The sequence below is a fragment of the Athene noctua genome, chromosome 5, assembly GCF_965140245.1.
Source record: "Athene noctua chromosome 5, bAthNoc1.hap1.1, whole genome shotgun sequence".
Taxonomy (NCBI): Eukaryota; Metazoa; Chordata; class Aves; order Strigiformes; family Strigidae; genus Athene; species Athene noctua.
The window spans coordinates 574,540-597,960 of record NC_134041.1 but is presented as its reverse complement, the minus strand read 5'-3'; the positions used below and the strand labels follow the sequence as shown (position 1 = coordinate 597,960).

General features: G+C 45.7%; 1 protein-coding gene across 7 annotated transcripts in view; it reads left to right on the top strand.

The window, feature by feature from the left end:
- The window catches only part of TNNI3K (TNNI3 interacting kinase), an 82,648-nt gene that overhangs the window by 38,997 nt on the left and 20,230 nt on the right, over positions 1-23,421 (top strand). For 5 of the 7 annotated variants that reach the window (XR_012633652.1, XM_074905978.1, XM_074905975.1 and 2 more), the window contains exons 18-21: positions 16,311-16,363; positions 17,568-17,620; positions 18,814-18,946; positions 21,801-21,910. Coding sequence is in view for 4 of the 7 variants with exons in the window: in XM_074905978.1 (XP_074762079.1) it covers positions 16,311-16,363; positions 17,568-17,620; positions 18,814-18,946; positions 21,801-21,910 (349 nt within the window). In the remaining 3 variants the exon portion in view is untranslated. Of the gene's footprint in view, positions 1-16,310; positions 16,364-17,567; positions 17,621-18,813; positions 18,947-20,536; positions 20,621-20,806; positions 20,941-21,800; positions 21,911-23,421 lie in introns of those variants that run through there. The other 2 variants (XR_012633653.1, XR_012633654.1) reach the window with 2 other exon arrangements.

Genomic DNA, 23,421 nt, shown 5'->3' with positions numbered 1-23,421 from the left:
CGTCTTCTCGCTACCCCATTTTTCTTTTTTCATGACTGTACTTGCCTCATTTCTCCATCACGTACTGTTCATGTCCACCACCTCTTGTCCTCCTCCTTGCAGTCGAGGCTCCCTTCTCCTCACCCCTCTGGCTCCGACTTCACTCATCCTCCCCTTTCTGAGTGCCCTTCATACACCCGCCTCCCCTCACAGGTTCCTCTCGGGCCACCAAGCTGGGAAGCTCCAAGGGAGGTGCTTTCTTCCGGAGCTGTCATTCTTGCCGCAGCCGTGGTGCACGGCGAGAGCCCCTGTCTGAGCGCCGCAGCTGCGCGTGGCTGTTCCAGGACAGCAGCGATCCAGACCTTATTGTTCACCTTGTCATTACTGGCTGGTAGAAAAATAGTTCTGCACTGAAGGATTTTAAATAATGTTTTCCACAAAAGAAAACCCAAAACAGTATCTTGCTAGAGAGCCAAAAAGCGTACCGTTGCCTCAGAGAGCTTTCACCAGATCCTATTTGTGAGGGTCAAACCACGGTTTGCTGTTAGGGCGTCAGCGTGGCTGATGTGCGGTGCCGAGTACCTTAACTTCTGAGAGATTTTAGTGTGAGAGCAGAAGTCGTGTTTCCAGCGTGAGTCCCAGTCAGCCCACGGGCACAATTACCAGATGAAAATCTTTACGACAACTTAAGAGAAAGACCAAGAGTGAAATTCTGTGTTAACTTTTGCCAGTGGCTTCACAGGAGCCTCACATTTTTTACCTTAAATTTTCACATAGTTTGTAACCCTCTTTGTGAGTTCTGAAATCTAATGCAATGCACATAAGGCATTAAATAAACCTGCAATATGGCTTGACGGAACAGAAAAGAAAATGAATCTTTCATGTCTTTACCCTGGAAAAGGGGTTATCTTTCCATTTTAAGAATAATTGGGAGTTTTATTTTGCTTTCCAGTTCTGGAAAAAGAAGTTCATTGCTATCAGCAATGGTGACATGTATCAGCTTATTACTACTTACACCATGGCGAGGGATTGTAGCCACAATGATTATAGCACTTTAATAAAAAAGAGACCATTTTAGTAGCAATTTAATTTAAGCCATAATAGCTGAACATGGTTGGACCAAGCCTTTGAGTGACTAACCTTCATTTGATGGCTCTAACTATCTGTAAAAGTTTCTCAGAGCTGGCTTAGTGAGAAAGATGAAAGAGAGGATGGAAGCCTGGTGGTAATGGGGATGGTGTCTGCAACTCCTCTTTGTTATAAAATCCCTTATGAAATCTTAAAATAGCAGTTGCCTTTCATTAAACCCACAGTGTGTTAAAGGTAGAAGGATCTTTTCATGGCCCCGTTCTCTGGGAAAGGGACACGCGCTGAATACGCTTTGCCTCTCTCTTGCCCTGAGAGGGAGAAGCCCTTGCATCTGCCAGGCTCGCAGAACTACTTGCTTTTGTAAAAGCCAGGATGATTACACACTTCTGATTCTTTGCTCTTTTTTTTTTTTTTTTTTTCCTTCCATGGTTTCATGAAGAGAATGATGTTTGGTCTCACCATTTCAAACTGTGTGTGGCCTTAACAGAAGACAATTAATTTCTGATTCTGCTGAACTCATTATTAACCTTCTGTCACATCTATCTTGCTGTATTTCTCAAAACAGAGGCTTAAGAGTTCCTTTCTCATCTGTAGTTTTCAAATTTCCAAGTACCACTGAGGCAGTAATAACATTTGTGAGCTGCACCTTCCAAGCCTTATTTCTGTGGATTGTACTTTTTACTTTAGAAAAGAAAACTTAGTAACTGTAGTGTTCACTGGTGGTACCAGACTGACAAAACCCCTCCAGAGACTAGCTCCCGCTTTCAGCACCAAGATGGGCATTTCAGCATTGTTTCGTCAGAAAGACTTATGCACGCCATGCATAGGAAGGGTCTGGTTATTGATTTCTCGTCTTTTCCACAAAAACTGTCAACCCAGGTCTTGACTGTGCGTATCATTACATTGGGTTTACACAAGGTCTATACAATCCTTGAGGAGACTGAAGCTGAAGTTAGGGCTCAATATATTTTATTCACATTGAGAAATGGTGATGATTTTTGTCCCTACTCAGAGAGGTCAAATTTGAATGAAAATTCCGTAGTTTTGTGTGATTTGTGTGCCTACATTCAGCCCAGGCTACAGAGTCCCTCTAGTTAGTAGTACCAGAGTCCCTCTAGTTTAGCCTTGCGTTTGATTAATATTTTCATTTGACACCTGGTGGGGGTCTCAAAACAATTCCACATGTCATACTCAAATCACTTACATATCTTGAAGGAAAGTATATATGGGTGCTAAAATCAGATTAAATATAAACTAAAAGAGTCATGGCTACATTGTATGAACCCACTGCGCTCTTATGGTCAATTTATCATCCCAAGGTTTGGGTTTAGGTGAAGCTAGAAATCTTGAGGACAGTGATTTGTGGGAGTCCTGGCTGGGAGACCTTAAATTTTTTCTGTCCTAAAAACTATTATCTGGTGAAATTTGTGTTCCTCACTTGACTGTTCTTGCTCATATCTACAGCTCTAATACAGGCAAGTTAAGCTTTTTTGTTGAGACCATCAATATTACTTTCATTTTCCCTTCATCATGTAAGCCGCTGCCAACTTTTTCATTTCTTTTCTTCATATACTTTTCACTCTCCTAAATTTACTTGGATCAGTCAACATTTTGATAAATCTCGTGTAAGCATTGTGGTGTCCACATTCATACGCTTTTATGTTGTAATTTGCTCAACCCTTCAAAAGCCGTGTGCTGTGCGGGCATAGCGACCGGTCTATGAAAACCTTGAGCTTCAGCTACTGGAAGCTTTTGACCTACCTAAAGAATTTTGTGAATCTTCCCCCACATTCCCAGTTTGTTTGAAACTCTGCGTTGGTGATGCTAATTTCTAAAGGCCTTGCTCCGTAGCTGTCGCACGCAACTGGTGGTTTTCTACTTCCTCTTGTGTGCTCTTTGCAGAAAATTAGATCAATTGCAATAGCTTCATTGAATCGGTAAATCGATTTTCAATAGATTCTATATACACTTGTCCTGCTAGATGACATTTTGCAGTAGTCAAAGGGTATTTTGCCTGTATGGCCATGATCTATATTCTTGTACTGCATCTTGGATATAGTACGTGTCTTTTGCTAGCAAAACATTTAAATAGCAAGTATTTTGTCTTTGTCCCTAAGCTTGATTCTGTCTAATTTTACAGAGCCATAAAAGATTGTAAACGTGGCAATAGCTCACTTTTCCAGTGATTTTTAAATGTTTCCTCTCCTATCAAGTTTTTGTAGCAGGTACAGAACCTCCTCTTTTCTCTAGCAGTAATCAGTGTGGGGCTGTTTCAGCTAAGCTAGACCTAGTTAAACGCGGAAGCAGGTATATGTTATTCCAGCTCTTTTCAGCTTTTCTGGTTGCCAGCACCTATGGCAGATCCCTTGTCCCTGCAGCAATATGTATTTACATTCTGTGATAGTATTGCCATGGTTTGAAAAGCAAATGAATTAGTGTGTAAAAACTCAGGATTTTGTTTTCCTCTGAGAAAAGCGACATTCACCCCACCTCAGACTATTTCTGAGCCGCCTGGAAAGGTGCAGCTTGTTCCCAGGCTGTGGATCTGTTAGAAGAGGCTGGGCTGTGCATGGTGGGGGACAGCATCCCCCAGCACACAAACCCGTGCTCGCAGCAGCGCTCTGCGGCACGGACTTGCTCTCCTACACCCCCCCCATTCAAAGATATTCCAACTCCTGTAGGCATGTGGATCCTTCCCTGCTGATTAGAGTCTCACAGATACCTTCTAAATGGTTCTAATTTGTGCCGCATCACGCTGCATCATTACCTCAGTGTTACCGACTTCACAAAGTCTTGACAGACTTGAGTTGATCTTTCCAAATCGGGGCAAATGTAATGTTTTGTTTAGAACACACACACCGAGTTCCTTTTTCACTTGGCTGCTGGCTGCTTCATCTTGATCAAACATAGAAACAAAGACAAATAATCAAAGCTTCAGTTTTGTTAATTCCTGGTATCTGTTCTTCACAAATTTGCCTTCCATTTTCCATTTTATGTACTTAATACAAAGTCTCTCCCAGGAAACTGAGATCCATAAAGGTTTTTCAAAGTTTGAAAGAAAAGCTTACATCTCCAGCCATCCTTCTAGCATAGTAATGAGTTCTGAACCATTGTTAGTGTTCTGTCACAATAAATGGATTTTACTGAGCCCTTTTAGAGATCCCAGAGCTGGCCGTTAGCTCTGCCATACATCCTGAACCGTGACCATGCTCCCTCCGCTGGGCGGGAGCGATGACGAAGGGGTGTTGGGGATGTCGGGTTTCGGAGCAGGGGAGAGCACAGCCAAGGAGCATCCCCAGGGGGTACCTGTGACACCAGGTCCCTGCTCAGTGGCACGGATTTGGCAGCACCAGGCTTCTCCTGCTCCCCGCTGCTCCTGGTGCCCGCGGTTTTCCCAGGAGGAAGGACGGTGCCTGGTGTCACATCGAGATTTGAGAAAGCCCCCAGCTTCAGGACGGTGTGGATGGGAGTCCTGGCTGGGCCATCCTTCATGTTAGGAGGGGTTTTGTGAAGCAATTCCTTTTAAAAAACAAACCAAACAAAGCTCCCAGCCATGAAGTACCTGCGTCTTCGTGCCAACCATGGGCTCTTCTGGTCAGCCGTCTTCCTTTAGCTGTGTCTCCCTGCATGAAAAGGGGGATGTAACCACCCATTAAAATGCTGCCTTCAGGTTTGGTCACAGCTACGCGATTACCTGGAATAAAATTGTCAGAAAAGTCAAAAGCGATGAAGAGGAGCGATGCCAGTCCCTGCACCCACATGAAGGGGAAGCAGTCGGCCCGCGTATTACCCCGGGAGCAGGCAGGAGCAGGCAGGAGGGAAAGGAGGAGAGGGAGGGTGGAGAGGCAGCGTCCTGACGGGAGGAGGACGTGACCCTGGTATGGCGGCAGGAAGGTGAGGAGCTGCCCCGGACGTGCCTCCCCGCAGGTGGACAGGCAGGACTTTGTCTCTGCGTTAAGGGTGCTGGAAAGGCCGAGTGGCCACGGCGCCATGTCTGGGCCCAGCAGCCCCCGACAGGGCCCAGCCTGTGCCCCGGCCCCTCTCCCGCCCGGAAAACATCTGTCTGCCTCTGCCCGGGACACACGGCTCTGGAGCAGAGCCGGGCCGCCCTCCCTCCCTCCCGCAGCCCCCGCCGGGGTCCCTGTTCAGCCACAGCCTCTGTCTCGAGTCCTGCACGAGGCTGAGAAACCACCAGCTCAGGCCTCAGCTCAGCACTTGGAGGGAGAAATGATGTTTGTGGTGCGCCGATGGGTTTGTATTTCTATAAACAGGAGAGAGCACAGGGGATCACAGCAAGGGCCTTAAGTCAGGATGTGTTGTGTTAGACTATTAAATCTGTATCTCTACCCCCGAACGAGCACCACAGTCAGGAGAGGTGTTGAAAACCTCCATCTGCAGGGAGCTCGCTGGGAGCTCGCTGGGCCTCCTGCGCACGGGTCGAAGGACAGGTCCTGGCTCATGATTTATTCAGCCTGTTTGCTCAGGTACGTACAGTCTGGCAGCACGTGATTCAGAAACACTGCTCAGGGTTTGGAAGGGCAGCACAGAAACGTTTTTAACTGTTTTGAAAGCCAGACTCTAATGTGAAGACTGTTCTGCTCACATGTATATGGTTTTGCAGGAAAAAAAAAAAAAAAAAAAAAAAAGTCAATATTACAAGAAAAGTAATTTTGACACTGATGAAATCAATAAGTACTATGGCTCACATCAGAAGTTTGTACAGAGTAATATCCCCTAGAATCAATGCCCATTGCAGGGTACAACCATTTATAATTTCACGCTGATGTTGCAATGATCCACTGTGAGGTTAAGAATAAAGGATCTCAGAAGCTGCAAATAGAGTGGAGTGAATCAGATCACCTTTTAGTCTTACTAGTAGCCGTCCTCGCTTGAAAACTCTTACCCTTATTTTTTGCAATTTACTGGCTTCAAACTACAGCTTCCCAAACGCTCATATCTTACAGTTCAGCTTCTTTGCTAAAAAACCTTCAATTGAGAGTGTCATGTTGAACAAGACACGAACCTGAAATAATTCTGAAGACTGGAAAACAGGTTTAGATTCAAAATAGTCTGTTTCTACACAGCCAGGAATTGAAGCACATCATTTTTCTCATATGGGGAGTACTTTTCAAGCACTGTGCTTAGTCTCTTGTTCATCCTGTTCTGCAGACAATAAAACCAAAAAGAATCATTTTAGTCATCATTCAGTTTAGGATTGAGAGACATTATGTGAGTCAACAAACTCAGTCCTCTGCTGTTAGGACCAACCATTTCAGAGCCTGGTGTGGATGATGTGGGCTGTAATTCTGGTCGGGTAGTGCATCCATTTCAGCTGGAACGCCACTGCATATTCAAGACTTCAGGGAACAGCTAATCCATCGACCTTTTCATAGCTTACCTTCTCTTTAAAAAGTGAAAGTGCCCCAGATCTACCAACACCTATCAACTGGCCTCTTCACCTTCTCTTGGATTATCACAGTATGTGTATTCTCTCCATGGAAAGTAGGTGCCTTCCAAAGCCAATGTGTTCTCTCTCTTTAGATAAGCTTTGTATTTTCATCCCAGTGACGACAGCGGAGGTGTTTGCTTTAGTTTTTTGCCTCTGTAAACCCTAATTCCGATTTGAAGTCACAGGGTGTTGTGAGTATGGCTTCTGTTCCTAACTCCTTAGCAACCTCAGTTTCGTTGTATTTAAGAGATGTTACATGTTTATGTTCAGCTTTCCAAATGATAAACAACTCCGTCAAACCTTGTGAACGTGCGTCGCACCAGTTTTCCCAAGTGAAAGTCCTGTAGCTCGGGTGGATGGCAGCGTGAGAACGCTGCCATCCTAAGCATGCAGCTGTCCTTATGGTGCACAGAAAAACCATGGCTGTGGACTCTCTCAAGCAGTAGTGCACAGACTGCCCCAAGATTCTCTTACACCAGATGCATCCTCCCAGCGCTGAGAAAGACCTGTGCAGTCCCTGCCCTTCCAGCCTGCCGAGCCGGAACGCTGGCTCGTCGCTGTTGTGAGAAACTTCTGCAGCAGGGCTCACATCGGCCACACGGGCGTCAAAAGAAGAGTCTTCCTACAGCCACTTCTGAGCATGAGCGGCTAAAATTTATTGTATAAGGGGAGAGAACAATTCAGTTCTGTTAAGGTTATGCCATCAAACGAGTCGGCATTGTAGTAAAATGACACATCGTTTTGTATACTCGGTGTAGCATGAAGAAGAGGAGGGAGAGGAAGTAAGCGCATTCAAAAGACACTTATGGATCTGCAGAAGTAAAAGCCCATCTGTGTATAAATATACATACAGGTGTTTACTCACTGCCTGGGGAATTAATGACTTCCCTTAGCAGATCCCTGTATAGTTTGTTTCATAAACTGCTGCTTGCACGCAGAGAGATTACAGAGAGGCCACTGGAAAGCTGCGCTTTATAAAATCATAGAGCAGTTAAATTGGGAGGGACGTCCAAGATCATCTAGTCCAAAACATTCCCCAAACTTGGACTGACTTCAGAATGAAATGCCTATATGAAATCTAGTAATAGGACACAAAGCTGGCTTCAAACCTTATCTCTGGCAGAATATTTAATTTCATGTGGCAGAACCTACCAGTAGATTAGACTGAGCCCCTGACAAAACACAGAAGAGAGGACATGTTGGACTAGATTCAATTTTGGTCATTTTGATTGACAGAGCTTCAATCCTTTGCTTCTCTGTCCCTCCGTAAAGAAGTGCTGCAGAGAAGGAAGGACTGCTGCCAACAGCTTTAATTTCAAGTTCCACAGTCCAGTCAAAAGCCATGAAATGGGGACTGGTATTAGGAGCAAGATAGGTTTTCCAAGATTAAGGGTTTGAAGATTCACTAAGCCATATTTGCAGTGTCACAGTGCTTGTAAAACCAGCAGAGTCTCCTAAATGACATGGGAACATGTATGTCTGAGAGATGTCAGACCCTGCTCTGGTTTAATGCTCACTGCCATTCACTGGGGATTAAAATACTGTCAGAGGGGGAAAGGGATCTCTCCTTTTTTTCTTTCTTTTTCCTTTTTTGGTCCATTAAGGACTGGGCACACAGAAAATAAAGTAAGACTTTAAAAAGGGTGTATACCTGATAAAACCTGTTACTCCCAAAGGGTTTAGTTCCACAACACATTGACAAGTGCAAGAAACATACAAAAAATATCTTAATTTGTAGCGCTATGTAAGATAACAGTTGGCAAAAAGGAAGGATTATCTACTCCAACATTTCCCATGCTTTGTAACTGTTTGCTCTTTTTCCCTATACTTTTGGCAAAGTAAATATAATTTGAATTATCTCTCCAGAATTAACATGTGCATTTAAGCTAAAACAAGTGTTGCCAGAGGGTATAATTGATCCATATCACAGAGACTCACAATGGAAGAAAACTCAAAGGTAATGCGACATGCTTGCAAATTGTGCCTTGCATCCCCCTCTAGTGACCAGTCTGCATATAAACCTCGGTAGGGCTGACTGGGAACTGTCCTTCTGAAGTATTTTCTATCAGAGAAGTTATGTTTTTGCTTTGTTTTCAGCCAGGCATGTAGTTCATGGAAATTAACCCTGGGAATTATCAAAATTTTCCTGTTTACATGCAGCTGTTTGATAGTTGAAGAAGGCAGGCTCCTAGGATTTATCGTAATGTAGGCCAGCTTAGAGAATAAATTCAGAATGAAACACTTCAGTCAGGTTGTTTAGCTACTTACAGGGGAAAAAAATGTCATTTTCTTTACACAGCACATTATGAAATGTCTTTTTTGTCTTAATTCCTGACAAAATCAAAAGCTGCAATCTTGAAAATTTCCAGAAATACCAGGGCTTATTTCCCAGCCCGCTCTACTAAATTAGTTTATTTCCAAGACTTCTGAGGTTTAATCTTACTTGGGACATTAACCCCGTCTCTGTCTGCGTGTTATCTCTGTTTGTATATTATCAATCTGCTGCAAATGCCCCCATCCCAGTGTCCTTTTGTTAATAATCCCAATGCACACGGATCTGATGGACGTATCTCGGTGGGCAGCAGAAAGTCAGCAAGAGGTCCTTGGGCTCTGTTGTGTTCCTCTTAGATAGTTGTGTGGAGATAACGGGGTTTGAGAAGGTGACACAAAACGTCTGGAGTATTTATAAAACAGGTGTAAGGAGAGGATTGCCTGAAAGACTGTGTATGTTTGTTCATGAGCTTCTTGGACTTCCCGACCACAATCAGCAGAGGAGTTCTGGTTTGTGGGTCACTGTGGTGACGTGCCAGTTGCAGATTTATTCTGAATTACAAATTTAATGCACGTGCTGGGCACGTGCAAGCTAAAAGCCTTCCAGAGAGGGCTACATCTTAGTGCTGTGGGTTATGCCGTAACCGTTAAGAAGATTATGCCAAGGAGCCTTTTGGCTCCTTCAACATCAGAGCAAAGTGACTGTGTCACCAATAAGAAACACATCTTCTTTTCCCAAAACATATGATCCGGTTCAGCCACAATTCTGACATCAAAGCACGGATTTGGGGGAGCTGAATGCCCTGCGTCACGCGGGAGCTCAGATCAGCTCAGTACTGTAGGTCATGGCAGATTTGTTGCCTGTTGTCTTTTTCCTAAATCCTCATCCAGTCTTGTTTTAAATGTCACATTATAAATTGGTTTCTGTCACTTCTATTGGTGAGTTTATTTTGGAGAAAATCCCTGAGTAAAAAAAAAAAAATAGTATTAGCTAGTTGCATTTGATTAATTAAAATTATCAATAATTCTGTGGCTCTGAATTTATATGTTAACGTTGATCACGCCGCCATCGTGAGCAACAGGTATATTTATGTATATCACAGGCAGGCCACGGGAACAAGTGAGAAGTGATAGTGGTTCTGTAACTTCTGTTCAGGTGGCTGGCCTTTGGCAAAGCACCGCTCAGCCCAGATTTACATTTGCTACTGAGCTACAAACTGCTGACAGGGAATACCAGTGCAGTAACTGTTTCTTAACACTTCTACCACTGAAAGAAGCTATCCGAGGCTTCCAAATAAGATCATCTGTTAGTTATTAAGTGCTACATCAAGCTGTTTTGCTGGAGATTCAGACTCTGGCAAACAAGCCCCTCCAGGATCATTTGGGAAAGCAGTGAATGGGCTGCAATCTGCCCCTTAGATCTGGGCTCAAAAACAAGCTGAAACACTGCCAAGAATTACCCTGCCCTACTGCTGACCTTCAAAAGTCAGAATGCTCCCTGAGCTAGCAGACATGCGGCCGAAGCAAGTTGTGGCTGTGCTGAAAGACACGCTCCTCCCTTCCAGCTCTCAGTAGTGGTTGGGTTTCTTGACTGGGCAAGATGTAGAGGGGAGAAGGGGCTGAGGGGGGTGGGACCTGTATTGCTTCTTGAAGCGAAGAGTCGGCAGTGCAAAGATTATCAATACAGATACCCCCTCAGCTAAAAAATACAGAATTCCCACTTTGGTCAATCATGTTAGTGGATGTTAGTGTCCCTTTTCTTAATTTTTCAGGAGAATAATGCTTAGCAAACACAGCTCTGCCGGGGAGCAGCACACAGAACTCTGCAGTAATGGCAGAGGATGCCCCTTCCTCGGCGGCTCCTCTGGTGAGCAGAGCCTGTGCAGACCCGGCCAGACTCTCCAGACTTCTTCGCTCAAACTAGAGCAGCAGGTTTTGCTGCACTCCAGAGGCGCCCAGCTCTGTCCCCACCAGCAGCCGCCGGCAGCCGGTGCCCACGCCCTGGTGAGCGTGCAGGGGGGTTGTGCCGCTGCAGCCTCACCAAGGCGCTGTCAGAACCGGGTTCGTCCCGCCAGCCTGGGATCATCTCCAGCGCTGAGGTATGGCGCTGCAGGTGCAAGAGGTGCAGCACCACACCACCCCAGATGAGCTGGATCACACCCCATCTGTCCCCGCACCCTCCTGAGGCTCTGTTCAGGCAGAACCCACCCAGGCCCCGACCACCCACAGCTGGGGGTGCGGGGACGGGTGCCTGAGGGTTCATGAGTTCAGAGAAGCCACTACCTTAACCCCGGGCGCACTGTCATGGGACTTCACCTGAACGTCTCACCACTTCCAGAGAAAGAAAGAAGCATCTGAAAATAGATAAGTCCTCCACAAAAATACTGCAGAGCTGCTAGGCACTCAGTTTTCATTTCTTCATTACTTTTCATAGAATCATAGAATCATGGAATGGTTTGGGACACCTTCCACTAGCCCAAAGCCCCGTCCAACCTGGCCTTGAACCCTGCCAGGGAGGGGGCAGCCACAGCTTCTCTGGGCAGCCTGGGCCAGGGCCTCACCCCCCTCACAGGGGAGAATTTCTGCCTCAGATCTCATCTAAATCTCCCCTCTGTCAGTTTAAAGCTGTGACTCCTCGTCCTGTCCCTCTGCCCCTGATCCAGAGTCCCTCCCCCCTTTCCCGCAGCCCCTTTCAGCCCTGGGGGGCCGCTCTAAGGTCTCCCCGGAGCCTTCTCTCCTCCAGCTGAACCCCCCAACTCTCCCAGCCTGTCCTCACAGGGGGGACTCCAGCCCCTGATCTTCTCCCCGGCCTTCATGAATGTCAGCTTCTAATCAATACTAGAGCAAAACAATTTATTTCATTAGTCATAGATCAAGCATAACAGCTTTATTCAATATGTGCACTGAATCTCAGTGACAAAGTGAAAAAGATGGCATTTGAATATAAACACAGTGATGGCTTTTAAATAAAATTACATAGACTGATTCTTTCTCCTTTTAAGGCTGACATAAGTGTAAGCTCACAGTGGTAATTCCTGATTTATGCTGAAGTACAGAAGGCAAGCACCAGATCTGAAGAGTCCATATAGAATGGATCACTAGAAGCCATAAGAAAGCCATTAAGCTGGGCGGGGAATGATGACACAACGGTAAATCCTGATCGATTTAATAACCACACTTAATAATACAAATGTTACTTTCATGAGACAAAGGTACTTTGTTTCTTAAAATACCTGCCTTTGTTTATGAAAAGAAGAGACGTCAGTCATCCTGCAGTTACCTCGGTGGGGAGGGTGAGAGCTTCCCTCTGCTCGCGCTATCGGAGATCTGCCAGTCGCTGGAGGTGGGGTCGCAGTCCTGCCCTCGGTTCTGTTCCAGCTCCACAGTGGCCCCTTCCAGAGCGTCGCTGGGAAGTGGCAGAGTGGGGCTGGTGGCGAGTGACACGGCACTCTGGCCCTGAGCTGGGTCTCGGGTGACGTGCAGATTCCCATGTGCTTAACGAGTCAGGAGCACTGTGTGATTTTTTTTCAGTTTCCCCTTACTGCCCATGGAACCGTGTTCCTTGTCAAGGTCTGATGGGTGCAATCGCAAGCACAGAGTGTTTTTCATCACTGGAACAACAAGGAGGGCTTCGGGCGGTGGCGGGTGCCCTGGGAGCCCGCGCGGCTCCGGGCCGAGGCTGGAGCTGTGGTTTAACGGGGCAGGATTCCGCAGGCCGGGCAGCCCAGGGCTGCGGGAGGCGCTGGCGGTGCCGTGCGAGGCTGCCCCTGCCAGGCCGGGTGCTGCAGCCGGAGCTGCCTCCATACCCTCCGGGGTACGGCAGCTGGGGAAGGCCCCGCAGACAGCGGGAAATCCCAGGGAAACGAGATCTTCATGTGAGACCTACTTGTGAGATTTTTTTTATTCCATCATAAAGTCTTCATCTTCGCCCCAGACAGTGTCTGGAGTTAGGAAGAAAGGAATAAATGCAGGAGAACTCTTGTTTGGTCAGCACGTGCACGAGACGTCCTCTGTCAGGACATCTAGAGATCAGCGAAATCATTTATCAAAGATAATTGCTTGTACTGACACCTATCAAATGTTTTGATTTCTCTGAAATCTTTGAAACCATAGCAACTGCAGACCTCAGTGAATGTAAAGGACTGGATAACCAGAACTTTACCTTGGATTGTTAGCAGAGATATTTTGAGGCTTAAAGTTAAATCTACTGGATTTGTCCTAAAACTACTAGAACCAGAGGTGAATTACAAGATTTGTGTGGCGGTTTAAACCCATTTTTATTGAAGGTAATGTGAACAAAATTCAGCTTTATTTACATACTGTTTGTTCAAAGATAGTGAGGGGTATGGATGATGTCTGGGAGGAAATCTAACCCTAGGGATGCATCCTCTCTATTAATTAGAGGACTTAAAAATATAAGCTTCCAACTATGAACAAAACAACTAAAAAAGATTTCTACATAAGACTATAAATATTTCTTATCCATTTTATAAAAGTGTCATCTTGTGAGCAGGTATGCAGGACAGCTGCAAACTAAACCAAACTAAACCAAAACAAAACAAAACAAAACAAACTAAACCGTTTCTAACACTGAAATTGTGAGAAGGAAGATATTCAGATTAGATAAGAACCGAATGGGTATTTATTACACATTTTCACCTTGGTGGCGTCAAAAAAGAGAAGAAAGTAACATTATCCTTGGAAAACAATGAATTCTCATTTGGGACCACTTTATTCTTGGGCTTGGATTGAACAGATAAAAGGCGAGATGATACGAGTGAGAAAAGCATCAGCTCCTGAGTTCTGGAGATTTAGAGTAGATTAAATGCAAGTGAACAAGACAGAAGTTCCCAGCCTTGCAAGCAGAATATATCCTCTGGAGGGATGCTCAACCTGAACTAATTAGCCCTCCTGAGGGGCAGGGATAAGTCTTCTGGGCAGACTGCCATGTCAACATGCCAATGTTTTTGGCTCAGGGTTGGTGTTCTCATGCAGGAGTACGGGCATGTGATTGGTACAGCTGCACCAGCTCACCTGCAACGAGCTCAGGAATCTTTCACATGGGGTTGGCATTTGGAAATGCCTTCTGTTGACTTGAAAATTAATGTCTGAAACAATATGTGCTGATAGAAAATAAAATAGTGAGGCTGAGTCTCCATAAACTTTACTGCTTAAGCAGAATGGAAACAAGAAGAAATTCTGGCTGCGTAGGAACTTACGGGGGGAAAACCCCACCCCTCTGTCTTTGGCATTTCCAGGGAGACTCAATTCAATTAATATACCAGGGGCCTTGGACCCAGTCCCGGGATCAATGGGTCTCTGTCTCTGCGTGCATCGACAGTTGGAGGCTATCAGCACTCAGAGCTGTGGCGATGCTCCAGCCCCTGCGGCGGGGAAGCGGGTGTACGCGTGTGCTCCGAGGGGGGCATTTACCCTGAGCACCCAACTTACGTTTTCGATGAGGAGGGAAGAATTTCTCCCTCGGAGCAGTATATAGAGTTAAAACAAAGGCTCCTCTGAAGTCACTGCAGTCCTTGCACCTTGGTTGACGCCCGAGGGCCCCACGCCTGCAGCACCAGCTGGCAGCTGAAGGACGTGCACTGGATCTGCCAGGCTGAGACCAGGGCGAGAGGAAGGGCTTCGGGGGAAGGAGCGTGCCAGCCTGTGGAGCACAAACATCAGCTCGGCAAGGGGGAAAAGCAGAGCTGGGCTGAATTTTATCCACATTTAAGAGCAGCTTCTGAGACGCCACAGACTGAACTCAAGTTAGAGTGTTGTAAAGGTGCCCACGTGTGCAGCCCCGAGCGTACAACGAGGACACGGGATTCTCTGTCCAGGCACTGCTGAACTCTCTGTTCTCTGAGAATTTACTTTTCGTTTGATAATGATGATGATATCTAACCCTAAAAGAAGATGCTGTATTCTCCCTGAAGATATCAACGTGCTACAGATGCTTAAGCAAGAGGCTTCCAAGTTCTTGGTTCTGTCTCCCTCAGGAATGTTGTGTGGGAAAAGATTCAGAGCTATAGGGCAGCTGGAACTTACTTCCCTCCAAAGTGGATGTGGTAAAACTCTTGTTCAGCAGTATCTCATTCCTTAATAGTTACTAAAAGGATATTGCCATAACCCAAATATCTGTAATCTTGTCTCTGCCATACTCCGTAGTTTAAGAGTAAACAAAGAGCCATCAAATGAAGCATGCAACATCAGTTTATACAAATTAAACTTAACCTTTCCAGACCTGCCTAAGCTCTTAGTTATCGTTTAGCAGTTGCATTGAAAACCCCAAACTGAAAAAAATAGAAATGAGATTTCATTTCTTAAGTAAGCACCAACTGATAACTGGAATTTACAGAAGAGTTTCAGAGTGAACATCTAATTACAGTCAGGTCCTTATATCATCTTTGTCTCTATAACATACCTCATCTCTCACTCTTTCTGTTTCTAAGAGAAATGTGTGAGGATTGCACAGATGATTTTCTATAACCACGTGACAGAACAGACAGCACTCTGCTCCTTGCTGCCTCATTTTTTTAGGATCACATTTACAGGAGAGAGCGGGCCCAGTTCCACACTGCTCTTCACTGGAGGAACAGCAAACTCTGACCTTGACACGCCTCCGACTCGCGCAGGGCTCACCCTCGGCCGTCACCCCCTGCAGCTGGCGGCAGAGCACGACCACCCTCCTCTCCCTCGCAGTGGCTGGGGGCTGCCGTGAGCATGCGGGGGCCCTTCTGCCTCTGCCTCCAGGCTCCCGAAGTGCCGGGCCGGGCAGCCCTCGCCATGCCGGAGTGCTGCCGTTGGCTGTCGAGGGCCAGCCAAGTGGCTTCAAGGCACTGGGCTCACGAGCAGACTCATTCAAATGCCCCGTCACGTGAATAAAGCCAACTGCAAAAATAGACGCATATAAAGAAAAGCCTGAGGGAGCTGGGGGGTTCAGCTGGAGGAGAGAAGGCTCTGGGGGGACCTTAGAGCGGCCCCCCAGGGCTGAAAGGGGCTGCGGGAAAGGGACTCGTCATCAGGAGGGGAGGGTTGGGATGAAGGCTAAGGGTTTTAAACTGTCAGAGGGAGATTTAGATGAGATCTGAGGCAGAAATTGTTCCCTGTGAGGGGGGTGAGGCCCTGGCCCAGGCTGCCCAGAGAAGCTGTGGCTGCCCCCTCCCTGGCAGGGCTCAAGGCCAGGTTGGACGGGGCTTTGGGCAACCTGGGCTGGTGGAAGGTGGCCCTGCCCGGGGCAGGGGGTGGCACTGGGTGGGGTTTACGGTTCCTTCCAACTGAAACCACCCAGTGAGTCTGTGATTCTCATTTATGAAGATACTGTGTTTGAGTTCTCAGAGTTAATGTTGTACTTTATAACAATAAATGAGATGTAGCTAAAAGTGCTTTACCTATAGACTTTATCTACTTAAGCACGTGATTTGAACCCCTCAAGGGTTTAGCTGTGAACCAAAAAACATAACATTTTCACCATCTTTTAGACACTATTAAACAATTACCTATATATATTTTTTTTTTTCCCCAGTCACAATATTCTTCTGTATGAGGATGGTCATGCAGTTGTTGCTGATTTTGGAGGTAAGGAGTTTTTATGAAACATTTCTAAATTAACTTCACATTCTCCAAAACTAAAGATGTGCTGACTAAAAAAAGGCTGAGGCGGTTGCTCTTCATCTTGTTATTATAAAAGGACACAGAAGGCCTTTAGGGGTGAGAATACCCCTATTTTTTTCCTGTCTGAGCTGCTGGGGTGCACCCCACCCTTCAGCTGGGAAGGGAGCCCCGGTGACAGTGAGATGGGTGCACGGCAGGCTGTGAGCAGTAGGTCAGAGGGAGAGGTTGAGTGAAAATGCCTCTAAGGGAAGGTGTGCCCTCCTCTTTCAGGGCGAGTGTTCAGGATCTGAGGAGGGTGTCACTGTGCAAGTCTGCCTAGAACCGGTTTCTTTCCTTTTAGTTAAAGGAGCAGACTGTCTCTGGTTATCTCCCTTACGGACCTTAGTAACTGTTCACAATGAGACTTGGCTGCACTGTATGAATCTGTGTTTTGTGCATTGTCTTGGTGTTATCAGCCGAGCTGCATGGGAGTGTGTTCTCTGTGCAGAGTGGAGTATAGGCAGCTAGGCTTGGCCTAACTCCTCAGGAACTACTTGACGTGAGACGTGGCCGTTGTCCCTGTGCAACAGGGAGCAAGGAGAAAGCACTAGGCTTGGGCCACGTGCCAGGAGCTGCTCGTCCAGGCTGCTGCTGACAAATGCACCCTGAAGTGTATTTTTCTGATATGTCAAAGGCACCTAAGTCCTGCCTGGGGACTTATTTACATGTCACGGAATGTAGCACGTACCACCTTCTCTATATTCGTGCAAGATCCTGTCGTTTTTAGGTGGGCTGCTTTGCTGACATTAAGTAAGACTGACAGGCTTCTGGGGGATGGCATGTTAATGCAGGGCTGGGGGACCGTTTGTTGTAGAACTAGATACAGTTGCATTAACCAGAGCAAATAACCACCAGGCCACAAATCCTGAGCTGGATCCTCAGCTGCTGTAAACAGCTATTGATGTCGAAGGAGATTTGCAGATTTATGCCAGCACTGAATTTGGCATCTAGGCTTCAGAAGCCCCATTGCCTGTACACATCCTTGTTGAAAAACAGCTATCACGGTTCTTCTGGACTCTAAAACCCCGGAGTTATTAAAACAAAACCCAACACTTTTTACCAAGACTTTTCTATAATAACATGGGTGTTGGCTTGACAGTAATTTTTCTTTCTGTTCTGTGTGTTTCAGAATCTAGATTTTTGCAATCCCTGGACGAAGACAATATGACAAAACAACCTGGGGTTTGTTTCGTGTTTTGTTCTACATAATTAGTAAAAAACATACAGGCTAACTCAGTTTAGAAAAAAATTACATTAGAAATATTTTTGTTGGAAAAAGTGGACCGGTACAGTATTTTCTTCTCTTGAAGTTGTGAGGTTATTTTTTCTTTTAAGCTTCTTGAATAGCAAAGATGAGCACATACATAACATCTGCAACAGAAAATGTTTATAAGTTGTCTTTGGAGCTCTATTGCCCCACAAATCCTCTGTAAAGTGTCATTTTTTTAATGCAGCCTTCCCCACTCACACACACATGTTGCTGGCAGGTGGTTCCTATTTCGAATAAGGAATTAGTTATTCCACACTGATTTTCTTTCAGAGTTCTCCAGCACAAGCCTGTTGCTCACAGTCAGCTTTACAAGACAGTGTTGTTTGTTTCCTCAGTTTGAGCCCAGGTGCTTTCATTCTGGGTGTCACTTCACAGTCCTGGCAGTTTGTGTCACCATCATGACTAATTGGGGAGTAGGCAGGGTGATGCTAAAACCAGGGTTTGGCAGGGGTCTCTTAGCAAACTGTAATTTGTTAAATTACTCCTGTGAGGAATTAAATTACTCACTCTATGAGGAGTGAGTGCAGCTGCTGCGGACCAGGGTCCTGCTGCAGATCGATGACGTCTCGCTGAGGAGGGATGTCTTTTAAATTAACTTACCAAGGTGCAAGAAATCTACAAAAACCCCGAACTCATCACACCAGTGAGAGGCTGGTTGCTGGTGAGGCAGCCCCAGAACCGGGCTCCTGCGGAAGCAGCGAGATCCCAAGAGAGAAGGCGCCAGCCCAAGTCTGTTGTCGTTAGTTTTTCTGTCCACCAGCTGGAGGCATAGTTGATTGGCATTATATGGCATGCCCAGACCTTCTGAGGTGGTCTCCAGACCTTCAGGCTGGGTCTTCTGCTTTTATTCTGGCGCTGCTCTCGTGGTTAGAGCGACCAGCCTGGCTTTATGGGGCTGGGGCAGCTGTGGTGCTAGTGCTGTTACATGGGACCTGCGATAACATGCTGCCTGGATTTTGCAAGTGAGGTGAAAAGTTTTCCTGGCAAGCTTACCAGTTATTTTATGGAGGCAAGAAAAGAAAGGAAAACAAACACAAGTAGAGGAGAAGAGGCCTGTGTGGGCAGCCATGGCCGTTAACGCTCTCCCGGTGTCTGTGGCGCGCAGAACCTGCGGTGGATGGCCCCCGAGGTGTTCACCCAGTGCACCAGGTACACCGTCAAAGCCGACGTCTTCAGCTACGCTCTGTGCCTCTGGGAGCTGCTAACGGGGGAAATTCCCTTCGCCCACCTGAAGCCAGGTAAGGTGCTCAGTGAACTGGTATTCACATTTCACTGGAGTAGCGAAGTAGCTGCGCCCCATGACGTTAACCAATATCTTACTGAAGTTCGTTACCAAAGTGCTGAGATTATGCATCCTGTGAGAAGTATAGAACTGTCCCACCATAATCACATCTGTTACTCGCTACAGGTGTACATAATTTAAAATTCCTCAGCCAATTTTAGGATTATGAACAAGTTTGGAGAAAGCGTGGCCTATGGCACAATATTAACCTTGAAAAAGGTGAATTTCCCTTAGTTCATACATAGGTTTATGTCCTTTGTTGCTCATACATCCACGTGCCTGTGTGTGTATCTATGCCTAATTCTGTTTCTTAGGTGCTTATCAATATGCTATTCCCTTATTAGGTTAACTACTTTATGTTACTCAAATACTAAATGAAATCTAATGTATTTTTCTCATTAGGGCATTGCTCTTATCTTTGCATGTATCAAAAATTACTTTGAAATGTTTTACTTATTGATTCCTTCCTTGATTTAATTTTTTGATTCTGTTGGGGAATCATTAAAAGATCCACTTTTCTGCTGTTTTGAGATTATACTTCAATTAAACTCCTTTGGAAGCCTCTGTGTTCAGAAGGTCAGCCTCTGGTGTGCAAAGGCAGCTGTCAGGAGTATCACTGGCAATTAGTGTGCCAGCTTTGTATATGACCTTCTATAGTGTATTAGCTGGTCTTCATATCTCTTTATTTCTAAATAAATCATATCATTATCTAAATAATTCATCCCTCTTTATTGCTAACGTGAGGCAGAAGCCAAACATCTGGCTCAATTTAGCTTCCCGAGAGCCTTGTCCCTGGTCTCTGACCGTGCGTTACGCATCTCACGCAAGTGACAGTGAGGCGTGATGGCGAGGGCGTCCTGCGCTCCGGGCATGCCCGCCTGGGGAGGTGGTTGGCACCTACCTGGTGTGCAGTCTGCCCTTCAAAAGATGTTTTGGAACATCCAGGGGACAAGAGGACACCCTCTGATAGCTGATGATCCTCTTCCTTGGCTGTTTCCCACAGGTGGCACTCAATTTACTCCAGTAAAAACTCGGCGTGTAAGCTTTGGGTAGAGCTTTGTGGGGAAATACAGAGATATAGAAGTCTGGAAATTATAGGTGTGGAACTAGTGAGCCATTGCATCCCAGACAGCAAAAATAATGGGAAGATGACACTTGCACAGGGAAATGGCATGTTGTGATTGTAAACACACAGGTGTCCAATACAGGAGGTGCTGATTAACATTCTGCAGTCACTACACTTGTTCCCCTGATCCATAAACAAGAACAAATTGAAATAACGTTTTTGTAGATAGGTTGTCATTGATCCCTCTCATGCTTTATAGTTGCTCTGACCCAGAAAAAAGGCAGGATCTGACCAACCAGTCAAACCAGAAAACCCTCAGGGGCTCAAGGATATCACAATATGGAGCTGGAAAGCACCACTAAGTTCAGAGATCTGGGGACCACCCAAACTCTTTTCTCTTTTACTCATTTTTGAGAAAAATAGATTCTTGTCATTTAATTCAACCAATCTAAAGTACTTTTTAACATCTATATTTCTTAGCTGAAGAAAAAACCTGGCAGTGAAAGGAGAGCACCAACAATAGTGACACAAATCCAGTACTTCAGAAGCATACAGAGGCACGCGGTGTGTTTCTCCCTCTCTTTTTCTAATCCTGACCCCGTTAAACTGATGGAATAAATCCTATTAACTTTAGTAAGATGAGATTTTTGCCAATAGGTAATATTTCACTTACGTTACCTTTGGCAGAAAAGAAATGGAGCGTATTTCACTGCTGCCTGAATCTGATTTGCATTTGCCCTCGTTTCGTAGTGCCTGCCGGGCAAAAGAGAACCCGCTGTATCTGAGTCATCCCTTCAAAACCTCGTCAGAGTGGAATCAAAATCAGGCAGCCCGTGTTTGCCCCTCCTGTCGACATACAGTTACGATATCACAGGATTTATCTGGTATTAACGCTCTGAAACACCACTACGCAGACAAAAGCTGCAACGGGGACAGACAGTGGCTGACACTAACCTGGGTTATGATGAATGCTGCGATGAGAACCGCCATGGTTACAAAACCCCGGACCGTTCTCGTTAGTCTCGTGGTTGCCATCTCGGAGTTCCCCGCATATCGCATATCCTCTGATCACATCATTTTAAAGTGTCAGCAAACAAAGGATTTTACTTACCTTTTGATAAGAGTCCAAAATACATTTGTTTTGACTTGGAAAAAATTTCGCTCAAAAGGAATGAGAGGGATTAACCATGTATTTGAATTCAGTGAACATGTAAATCCAATTAGGAAAGCATTTTGGCAATTTTGTTTCATTAAGTAGTGGCTTGCACTTATAAAAAGGCACTCACTAGATTTATTTTTTTAGTAAAGAAACTCTGAAAATTAATTTTTGTCTTACACCATAACAGAATGAGCCTTGGGTTATTTTAAGAGATCTGAAGTATATCTGCAACTGGGGTATACCTGTTGTCACCCAGTCTTAATAAAGAAGATAATAAATTTATTAAGTGAGCTGAAGGTTATTCTTCCCCCCCCCCCCAAAGACCCTTTTTATTTTTAGGGTTTAAGCTAATTTAGGTTGCCTTCACGCATGCTCGGTCTTTACAGCAGTGTGTCTCCACTCAGGGTTATGGGCCGCCTTAGCTTTAGAAACAGGAGGGACTGGACAGTCTCTTTGAGCTACAAGTCTTTGTCGCAGGTTTAGTGTTCCTGTGCCTGGCGGGTGTATCTCGGAGGTGAGCAGGTTGTGTTTTGCTGGGAGTGCGTGTGGCGGCTGGGTGCTAACGGGTTTCTGTTTCGCTTGCAGCGGCGGCGGCAGCCGACATGGCGTACCACCACATCCGCCCGCCCATCGGGTACTCCATCCCCAAGCCCATCTCCACCCTGCTGATGAGGGGCTGGAACGCCTGTCCCGAGGTGAGTGCCTCCGCGGCCGGAAAACCCCAACCCAACGCCCGGCGTCATGTGCCTGCCCCAAACGTGCTCCAGGCAGGTGCCGCAGCAGAGAGCCCTCAGAGATAATGGTGTGTGTCAAATACAGAGGGCTGGTGAATTGAGGGGGAAAATAAATTAATGTTTAGTCATTCAACAAAACTTTAAATATTACGTGACTTTGATTATGACTTGAGTTTTTATTGAGTAGAAAATGCCTGCTGCCCTCAGACTTTTGTAGGTGTTTTCTATGAATTCTTGATTTTATTTTTTTCCATGTACATCACAAAGAGGACCTAAGTTGTCCTGGAAGTGTTTAAACTTCTGACTACTTTTATACCATGTCCTGAGGCCATTCTGTGATACACTAACAGGGTACGAGCACAGGAGGCGTGACCCCCAGACAATCAGAACTCCTCTTCCCGGAATTTCCACAGGCCGCTGCGGTCCCTGTGCTGCGAATAGTTGGGGATAGGACACGCAGTCAGAAGTCACGAGAAATCCCGTTTCTGAGAGAAACAGGGATCAGTCTGGGGATTCTTTGTTCTTCATGGCAACTGCTCTCCATAATAGCCAAAACTTCTGTTTTGTGGGGTTTTTTAAGCTGCTGTAAGTTGAATTCCATATGCTGATCTTGTGTATTTGCATTTTGTGAAAAACCACATATATATTTATTTATCACTGCGTTTCATGCCTTTAAAGCAATACATTTTTCTCCTCTCAAACGCAGAGTAGATAAGACCACTGAGGACACATTGCCTAGTCCAAGAGACTAGTCCTCATAAGGTGATCTTTTAGTGATAACTTTCAGACCTGTGGGTCTGAAAATGCAAGGAAAGAGTTCAGATTATTTTTGATATTCTCAGAACTACTGTGTTAAAGTCTAGTTTGCGAGCAGCAGCGCTAGCGAAGCGTTTGGCGAGCGTGCAGTGACTGGTCACAGCATCGCTGCCCCGGGGTCTCTAAAGCAGCCGTCCTGGGGGAGCCAGACATCAGCCCCTGCCACCAGCGACTTAGCGGGTACCTGTGCTTCACGAGGGAAGGAAGGCCAGACAACTTACCCGCCGATGTGGCATTAGGATAGAACTTAATAGATGCTGGTATAAAAACCAATTTTGTACTTTCCATCAAGCAAATGGTAATAAGCCGAGCACAGAAATGTTTTAAGTGCTGCAAATTGTACGTTACAGAGAGCAGACATGGTCTTGAGAACTGCAAATGTAAATTTTCACATTGAATAAAATTCATGCTGTACATTCCAGGTCATAAATACCCCTGGCTGCTCCGGTCAGTGAACTTTCCATGGGTTATCTTCCTCTCGCTTATATTCTGTGGTGGTGCTCGTCTCTGACACACCAGGTGTGGTTCCTGCCTGATTCTGCCCATTGCCAGAACCACTACACGGTTAATTGAGTAAAATTACTTGAGCTGAATTACCTTTAATTTTTTTCTAATACTTTAATCCAAAACTATTTTACGATTTTGGCCTTGTTGAA